The sequence below is a fragment of the Euprymna scolopes genome, chromosome 34, assembly GCF_053919585.1.
Source record: "Euprymna scolopes isolate OS-2025 chromosome 34, ASM5391958v1, whole genome shotgun sequence".
Classification (NCBI taxonomy): Eukaryota; Metazoa; Mollusca; class Cephalopoda; order Sepiida; family Sepiolidae; genus Euprymna; species Euprymna scolopes.
Genome location: NC_136515.1, coordinates 11,712,105 through 11,721,848, shown reverse-complemented (window position 1 = coordinate 11,721,848; position 9,744 = coordinate 11,712,105). Strand labels below are relative to the sequence as shown.

At 40.9% G+C, this 9,744-nt stretch overlaps 1 protein-coding gene across 1 annotated transcript; it reads left to right on the top strand.

Annotated features, from left to right (window-relative positions):
* The first annotated feature begins 8,928 nt into the window (after positions 1–8,928).
* Positions 8,929–9,336, top strand: LOC145259048 (uncharacterized). Its single transcript, XM_080116675.1, has one exon. It carries the CDS (start codon positions 8,929–8,931, stop codon positions 9,334–9,336), a length of 408 nt encoding a protein of 135 aa, XP_079972801.1.
* The last annotated feature ends 408 nt before the right edge of the window (positions 9,337–9,744 follow it).

Here is a 9,744-nt window from a genome sequence, read left to right as displayed (position 1 = left end):
CAAGGCTGCAGGGCGCTAAGGGGGCGTTTCCGGGAATCGAACTTGTGAAGAAAAAATACCCTTCTCTTGACGAACTGTCAAACAATGCAAGGGAAGTGTCCCAGTGTTAGTCCATGAAATGTATTTATCCTTTGGACGTCGGTGGCATTGCGAGAGAAGGTCAGGATATCAAAAACCTGATCACCTTGAGCGTGGCACATAACCTCGGCGTCCTCTCCCCGGCTGACTTCGGGGCTGAGTGTGAAACACCCTAAGGTAGGTACCATAGCTTTGAATTTGGCTTGTTTGAATGCGAGAGGCGTGAGATCATCAGACCTGGCAACTCGCCGGCACGATCTCTTGTCCCTGGGAGTGGATGTGGCTGCGATTCAGGAGACGCATTTCGTTTCTTCTGTAGGTTGTCAGGTGCTGACCCGAGATGTTTAGGTTTTCTCAGCATATGGCAGCCCGCGGGGAAAGGGGGTTTCCATGGTGGTTAAAAGTACCCTGTAGGCGACGGTCGACGTTTTTCATAGGAATGCGGTGTGCAGACTGGTTGTAGCCGATGTTGCCGTAAAAGATTCTGTGTTTCGGGTGATCACGGTTCAGGCGCCCAGCACCGCTCGTGAGAAGGTCTCATTCTTCAGTCAGCTTGACGCGTTTGTAGATTGTCGGAAGCGGGTAGTGCTAATGAGAGATTGGAACGCCATCTTGGACCCCGAGATAGATAAGGTAGGAGGCGATGCTAGAGGATCTGAGAAGTGCGAATCCAGTCTGGCTGATCTGATGGCTAGATGCGGTGTGGTCAACAGGTTTCGAAACGAGCATTCGAAGCGAGAGATGTGGACGTGAACTAATAGCGTTTCCTCCTATCCAAACACTTATTGGACAGGATGTTAGTTAGGAGAGGCGAAGTAGACTTCTTATCTTGTCCCACGTTCACTTGGCTAGGCCAGATGGACCATAAACTAGTTATGACCCGGCTGAAGCTAGGAAATAGGCCTAAGTTAATGGCTCACTGGAAGTTAAACACCTCCCTTCTGGAGATACCACACTTCCAAGAGAATCTAATAGAATTAATTCAAAAAGGGGCGGTTACCTGGAGTAAGTGGTGGGTAAGTCTAAAAGCCAAAATTAGAACCTTCTCCGTGAAGTATTCCCAGCGCCTCGCACTAGATAAGGCTAAGACGAAGAAGCTAGAGCAGAAACTAGCCCGGGCTACGGGGGAGGATGATAAGCTTAGTCATGAACAAGCTAAACAGGACATTCTGCGTGAGAATAGCGAGCGTTATGAAGGTCGAGTAGTCACAGCTAGGCTTAGAAATGTAGGCAATGATGCAGTCAACTCCAACACTGACGCGCATCGTGCAATTTCTAGGCGTGGGTCGGATAAGTGCATTGCAAAGGTAAGACATCCGGATGGATGCACCCTGGAATCGACTTGGGAGACCTGCAAGTGTTTCGAGAACATTTCCAGGAGCGGTTTACGCAGCAGCCCGATCTTCCGGTCCTTGAGTTTAGAGACTATTTGGCTTACTGTCCCCGCCTCGAGGAGGTTAGTAAGGCTAGTTGTGAGAGCCGGGTGACGGAACTAGAGGTGTTTACTGCGCTGAAGCAGGTCAGCTGTGACAGATCGCCGGACTGTATTTGAGGCTGTAGCCCTTGTTTCTGCCTCTTCTGACGGATGTGTTCAACCATTGGTTTGCCCAGGGATCCATCCCGGGGTAAGTCACCAAGGGAGTGATCACATGGTTGAGGGATGTGACGAGCATGGTGGGGAAGATTTAGATTATTACAGGCCCATAACTCTGCTAAACACAGAGTTTAAGATTCTGGCCAAGGTCCTGTCGAATCGGCTGCATGTTGTTATCGGCGAGTTGGTTAAATTGGAACAGAACTACGCTGTGATGGGGGGATCGATGCAGAAAAACTTGCACCTGATACGCACGATCATAGAGGGAGGGATAGATAACGACACCGAAGCCGCGCTGATCAACTTAGATCAGCCCAAAGCTTTCCATAGGATCGACCATCGTTTGTTGGCATCTGTCTTAGAGGCCGGTTTTAAGCCCGACTTCTGCAAGTGTATCTCCATGATTATCGACAACCAACAGCCGTCGTGCAAGTCAACGGAAAGCGCTCGAACCCCATTGTTATCTCTCGGTAGGTTCGTCAGGGTTGTCCGCTGTCGCCCCTGCTCTATGTCCTGGCTTTGGAAGCCCTGCTCCACAAGCTGATACGTGGGGAGGCAAATTCGACCCTGCGCGGAATTGAAATACCCAGTGGCTCAGCCGCCAAGGTATCCGTGTTCGCCGATGATGTCACGGTCTTTGTGTCGAGCTTCAGAGACATCGAGATCGTGTCGTAGGCGCTCGCTAAGCACGAAAGAATTACAGGGACCAAGATAAACCGCAGCAAGTCGGTAGGACTGCGGTTGGGCACCTGCAGTGGCGACGCCAACCTACCGGCGCCTTTCAGCTGGACGGATGGCTCTGTTCGGATCCTCGGCATGTGGGTCCGACCGGGTTTCCAGCTTGACAAAAATTGGTTGGATGTACGGTCAAAGGTGGAGGATGCAAGTAATTCGTGTCTTCCTAGGAAACTTTCCTTAAAGGGTAGAGCTGAGGCGTTAGCCACTTACGTTTTCCTCTCATCCTTTATCGACTGGTCGTGCTTCCCCTGTCTGCACAACACCTAATAGCACTTGTCGAATTCTTGTCCTCGCTAAGAGGAAGACACTGGTTGAGCAAACAGGTATGTATTCAACGTCGGTGTGAGGGAGACTTAGGAATGCCGGACTTGAAGCGTCATCGAGACGCTGAGAGGCTGGCTTTCCTTAACCAATATATGCAAGATGATCAACTGTGGAACCCCGTGGTTACTGCTGCCTTCCCCGACCTCGTTCTCGACCCTTCTAACGAGAGCCGTCGCAGGCCGCAAAAAAATCTGCCCACATAAAAGAGTGCCGAGCCGCGCTAAAACGACTACCAAGGCCCAGTGACCTTGTGATTGCTACCCGTAGGGAACTCCACAGCGATCTAGTGAAGGAGGCCGCCGACTTCCCGCTATGCGCGTGTTTGGGTTGGCAGCAGAGTGAGATCGGCTCCGCGTGGAGCTGGGCGCCAGGTCCAAGTCATCTGAACAATTCGGAGTTCTCTCTGACCTGCCGATTGACCCGAAATGCATTTCCACTCAACAACATACAATGCAGTTCCGGGTTTTTTGAGTCGCCTGATTGTCCACGTTATGGGACAACGGCCGTAGAAACGACTGATCATGCTTTCTTGTATTGCCACGAACTCCATCGGTACTGGTCGTATGTCAGCGAGATTAGGGCTCGCATCGATCCTAGGCATTCTCGCCCAATTACTGCATCCAGTGTCGTGGACAACGTGAGACTGCCGTGGGACCTGGAAAGACAAATGGTCTACGTTATGATCCTGGTTATGGCGAGAATGGTGATTTGGACTTTGCGTCTGCAAGGTTGCCGGGGGAGTTGTCTTTTTCTGATTAGGATCTGATCGTTTTCTTTAAACACCAACTACGCGTGAAGATCAGATGTGATAGAAGAAGGCTGCACAGCAGCATTTGACAGAAGATGGATACATGTAGCCAGTCTGTGTGTACGAAGAGGAGCCAAATTTGAATACGTGTTCCCCGCCTAGGTGTGGAACGCGCAGTTCCGTAAAGTAAAATTAAACAAGTAGCCTCTCAGCTAGCTGATTCTGTGTTCCATCCCTCCCCGATTAGGAAGCCTCCAAGATCCCCACCCTCTCCTTCTTGCAATTTTTGTTTCCCCCCCCCCTCCTCTAAATTTCACCTATCTTGGAGAGAAAGAAATACAAATTAACCCCCAATCCTTACAAACAAAATTTTCTTTTCTCCATTCAACCGCATGTAGAGGGCATCCCTACATAGAGACTGATCACAGAAGCGAGGTTCCTTTTACAAACCTAGTGGAACTAGCAGTCTATCAACTAGACGGGGTTGGTAGGGTCCTACTAATCTTCTTTTTTTTTTCTCCCCGCCCTCGACACAAATGAATTATTGTACCATTTTTATTGTTATCTTTTTGTTTTTGCACGTCAATAAAAAATGTTTGGGAGTTAAGTAGGACGTCCCGCAGTATGGAAGGGTGAATGCGGTATTATGGTGAAAGAAGATACTAGTTGGGAGAAACTTTGGATTTCGTTTTAGATCTGGAGTGACAAGGATGACCACCGCCCCCCCCCAATACTATCCAGCTCTCCTTCTCCCCAGAGAGCTGCTCCCCATTTTTCCTTCAATCCTCACATTAAAAATCGGCCTTGTGCCTGATATGCTCGGTGGGGGAGCAAATAAATACCAAGCCCACATATAAGACCTTGGTCAATGTAGGGCAACCCTTTATATCAATTGTCATTATCCAGCTCCGCTACTCCCCGGGGAGTCAGTCCCCATTTCCTCTTTAATGCTCACATTAAAAATCGGGCTTGTGTCTATTTGCTGGGTAGGGGAGCAAATAAATACCAACCAAAAAATACAAGACCTTGGTAAATGTAGGGGAACCCCTTCATACCCATTTCCACTATCCAGCTCCCCTACTCCCCCGGGAATGTGCCGCCATTTCCCCTTTCAATCCTCACATTAAAAATTAGCCTTGTGCCTAATTTGGTCGGTGGGGGAGCAAATAAATTCCAACCCTACATATAAACCTTGGTTAATGTAGGGGCAACCCTTCATACACATTGTCACTATCAAGCTCACTTACTCCCCGAGGAGTTGATCCCCATTATTCCTTCAATCCTTACATTAAAAATCCGCCTTGTGGCTAATTTGCTTGGTGGGGGAGCAAATAAATATCCACTCCACATATAAGTCCTTGGACGAATGTAGGGAAACCCCTTCATACCTATTGTTACTATCCAGCTCCCCTACTTCCCGGGGAGCTGACCCCGATTTCCCCGTAATTCCTCACATATAAATCAGCCTTGTTCCTAATTTGCTCATTGGGGGAACAAATAAATACCAACCCCGCATATAAGACATTGGTCAATTTAGGGGCAACCCTTCATATTAATTGTCACTATCAAGCTCCCCTAACCCCGGAGAACTGCTCCCCATTTCTCCTTCAATCCTCACATTAAAAATAGACCTTGTGCCTCATTTGGACGTTGGGGGAGCAAATATATACCCTTTTCTTGGCCTTTTGACAAATATCAAAGTGTAGTATCTGTTCTTACTACATGCTGTACTTAGGTGTGTAGCTTTGTGATATAAAGTGGGGGACCACTTTTCTGTATTAATTTAATGTAATATGATGACCCACTTTACAACCAGTCAGTCTCAAAGCAATTCAAGTCATTCTCCAGATCATTCAAGTTGTTTTTGAAGGATTCCTGTTATTATTTATGCATTCAAGTCATTCTTAAGATCATTCAATTCATTCTTAAGTTCATTAAAATCATTCTAAGTCATTTTAGCCAATTTTTCGGCAATTTTAGTTTATCTTTAAGAATTTCATGTCAATCCTGCATTCACGCATTCATCCATTACACGAGAGCACACGACTAATGGCTATCGGCCTTGATATATGTAAACAGGGCTATTACTTCGCTTATAATTTAGTTTCCATTTTGTTTTGATCTACTCCCCACACATACACACCTCCAAACACCCGGGCAACGCACGGCCTCACCTGTAGTTATTTACTTTATCTTTCATGTTATACTCCATGTGTATAAAAAAGTCAGATGCTAAATTAATATATTACATAGTAAGCGAATACAAACCATAGTAAATAATTTAATTGGATTTTAAAGTTCAATAAAAACAAGTTCTCGTCGAAACGTCGCCTTAAATTATACATCTACCTTACTTCAAATATAACTAATTACTTACATTCAATAACCATTATCCTCCAGTCGTCATCGAGCATTGGTAAGTGCTTTGTAAAAAATTCTCTATATATAACACAATAGATTGGCATAGATGTTTGAACATCAATCCGAAAATTAAACGGATGAACGCTTACTATGGTACATTTTTAACCAAATTTTGTGTTTTACTTGATAGCGCTGAGGTGTAATATCTTTGTTAAATCCATATATAAATTTAGTTCGTTTGCTTTGAACATCTCTCGCAGACTTGTTAGAATTTTGTTTAAAAGAACTCATTCGCAGATATCAAAATAGCTTTTGACCTGGATTAGCGCTGGCAAGTAAACATATAAATATATAACGAAAACAAACAAACGCAAAACGAATTCATACTAAAGTAGGCTCTCTTGAATAAATGTTTTTTTTTTTCTGGTGTCTATTTGTGTGCCGATAAGATTCTATGCGACTTGTCATTTCACGTCCTTTCCCTTAATCAGAAAGCAGCTGCGCAAAACAATTCCTGAAACTGCGTAAGTGAAATCTCGGTGCTTAAGGATATCGGCAAATAATCAGCACTGTAACAAAAAAAAGGAAGAGTTTCAAATATTGCTGACAAACGGTGTATGTTTCCTGATGGAAAGAAAGATTTGTACTTCACGGCAGGTGCTCTATCAAGCGTCTGTTTTGTTCATCTAATCACCGAGCAGAGAACGTATTTTTTTCTGTTAATCTCTTCTTCTCATTGAATTTTACATTGGTTTTCGAAAAAAAAATACATTTTTTTTTAATTTGCATACAAAAAATACTTGCATACTTAAATATTTAAAGTTACTTTTTAATTTCTTAAGTGAAACATTCGGAACAAGAACTCCACTAGCTACAACCACTTCTCATATTTCCACAGTCTCTCCCTGTGTAACTTACGCTAAATGGAATTGTAATGAGAAAAACTACTTCCAGGTTATATCACTGGTACAGGTCTGGATATTTATATTTGCTATGACTGTTTGTATTGTTTAGATTTATTGGGCTACTATTCTTACTTAGTCTTTTGAAAAAAAGTACACATTTTTTTTTTAATTGGCATACAAAAGAATAAAATCATATTAAAATATTTAAAGTTATTTTATAATTTCTTAAGTGAAACATGGACTCGACTCGCTGCAATCACGTCTCATAATTCCTAAGTCTCACCCTGTGTAAGTTACGCTAAATGTCATGAGAAAAAACTACTTCCCGGTAATATCACCCTTACAGTTCTGAATATTTAAATTTGCTATGAGTGTTTTTATTGTTTAGATTAATTGGGCTAAGATTCGTATTTTTTTAAATACACATTTTTTTTTAAATTGGTTTACTGAAGAATTAGATCATATGAAAATATTTAAAGGTACTGTATAATTTCTTAAGTGAAACATTCAGAACATGGACTCGACTCGCTACAACCCCTATTATAATTATCACTCTTACAGTCCTGAATATCACGATGTGGAATGAGTGTTTTTAGTGTTAAGATTTATGGGGGAACTATTCGTATCTTAAACGTTATTTGCAGTAAATTCTGATCGATGTAAGATCAACCATCCTTCATGTGTATTATTAGTAGGGCAGTGACAACAGCATATCCTTAGCATTGGATTGACTCTTCAGAATATATCGGTTCATATATTATATGTTTTTATATTGACTGATGTGGTTGTCGGATGATGCACTGTGTCATAGTATCTCGGAAATATACTTGAGAGTCAAAACAATGAAAAGAATATTCTGCTGTCACAGTTCTAATAATGAACCATGTTAGCTATAATGATAAGCGGTAAGGGTACATTTCTTTTGTAGTTTATAGTTTAAATTATATTCATCGAAAATATGTAAATCTAGAAAAACATAGCAAGCAAAACAATAGGGTATATCATTTCCAATATGTTATGCCCCTGTTTAGAATAATGTGACGGTCTATCCTTTTCGGACGAATACACACATTTACTATGACGTTTTAATAAGATAATATTTGTTAATAATCTTAAAATTCAATTCAAATACTGCTGCTCGCAATTTTTCTTTATTTAGAAAAAACACACATTTAATAGGAATACGGAGGGTTAAATGCAATCCCTACGTCGGAATGGTTATAAGTAGGTCAAAAAGAAAAGGTTATCTCTTAATTAATTGACAAGCGTTCGCCTTCCGTCAAAATATGTTTTGTGATTGCAGAACATTTTTATTTAGTTTTGTTTATTCTTACTATGACATACAAATTTGGTTCCTACCAGAGACTTCTCTACTTAAAAATGCAGAAATTAATGAATGGAAAATCTGTTATCACTATTCTTAATATGATATTGTGGCTATTCATATATTAATCCATTAACGTGATTCTTTTTTAATATCTCTTTCCTATCATATTTGTAATCATAAGTTTTGACGCAGAATTACATCAGGTATTTAATATAAAAAACTTCGTGAGGATTTTCAACATCGCGATGTGAAAATGAATACAAGCGTCAAAAAACTAATTATATTATACATAATGATTATATGGAAATGCATATACTGATTTTTCACCGTATATATACACACACACGTATATATATATATATATATATATATATATATATATATATATATATATATACATATATATATACATATACATATATATACATATATATATATATATATATATATATATATGTATATATATATATATATATATATATATATATATATATATATATATATATATATATATATATATGTATAATATTCGGTCGTACGGCGCTGTCCGGTCGTAAAATATGTATATATATATATATATATATATATATATATATATATATATATGTGTGTATGTGTATTTATATATATATATATATATATATATATATATATATATATATATATATATATATGATGAATCCCAGTTGACATTAGTGTCAAACAAGGTGGTGTTCCTGCCCTTACTCATTTCCCTATATATATTGCTGCTCAAATTGCTCATGCATTTCGAGATTGCGATAGAGGTGTCATGTTAAAGTTTCGAACCACAGTTCGCATTTTTAATCTTAGAAGATTTAATGCCAGAACCAAGATGCATCATGTCTTGGTTAATGAGTTACTGTATGCAGAAAATGCTGAGACTGCTATGCAACATATAAGTGATAGCTTTGTTGTCTCCTGCATTGCCTGTGGTCTGAGGATCAGTCTGTATAAAACAACTGTGATGTTCACTCCTGCAGCGGGCCAGTCATACGTGGCTGTTTGTGCTAAACTGGGAGTATTTAATTCATTTGTTTACCTTGGTAGTTCTCTGTTGAGGGAAAGCTGTCTCGACACTGAAATCTACAGGCGAATTCAAAAGGCATATATAGCTTTTGGAAGGATGGAGAAGAGAGTATGGTCTGATCATGGCATCACAGACAGTACGTATCTCTGCGTTTACAAGACCTGTGTGCTAACACCACTGCTGTATTCATCGGATACATTGACACTGCATTAAAGGCATATCAAATGGCTTGAATGATTTCACCAAAATGCTTGAGATCTCTTAAACATCAAATGGCAAGTACAAGTAACCAATACTGAAGTACTTGTGAGAGCATGTTGTTCTAGTTTTAAGACACTTGTAATCAGATCTCACATGCGTTGGGGGGGGACTTCGTGTGAATAAAAGATTGTAGGCAGCCAAAATATTTTTTTTACGGGGAGCTGGAAAATGGCAAGCGTTCTCAACACACGCCCAGGAAGAGGTTCATGGACTCTACAAAGAATAATTTAAAAGTCTCACAAATCGACATCAATACATGAGAAGTTTGCAAAAGCGTGTACGTGAAAGTTGTGAAGAACTTACTTAGCTAAAGCGCGTCCGTGAAAGTTTTGATGCTCTAGAGAAAAGAAAGCAGGCCTA

What these genes read in the sequence shown, in the direction of transcription:
- LOC145259048 (XM_080116675.1), top strand. Translation starts at nt 8,929, where the DNA reads ATGCATCATGTCTTGGTTAATGAGTTACTGTATGCAGAAAATGCTGAG.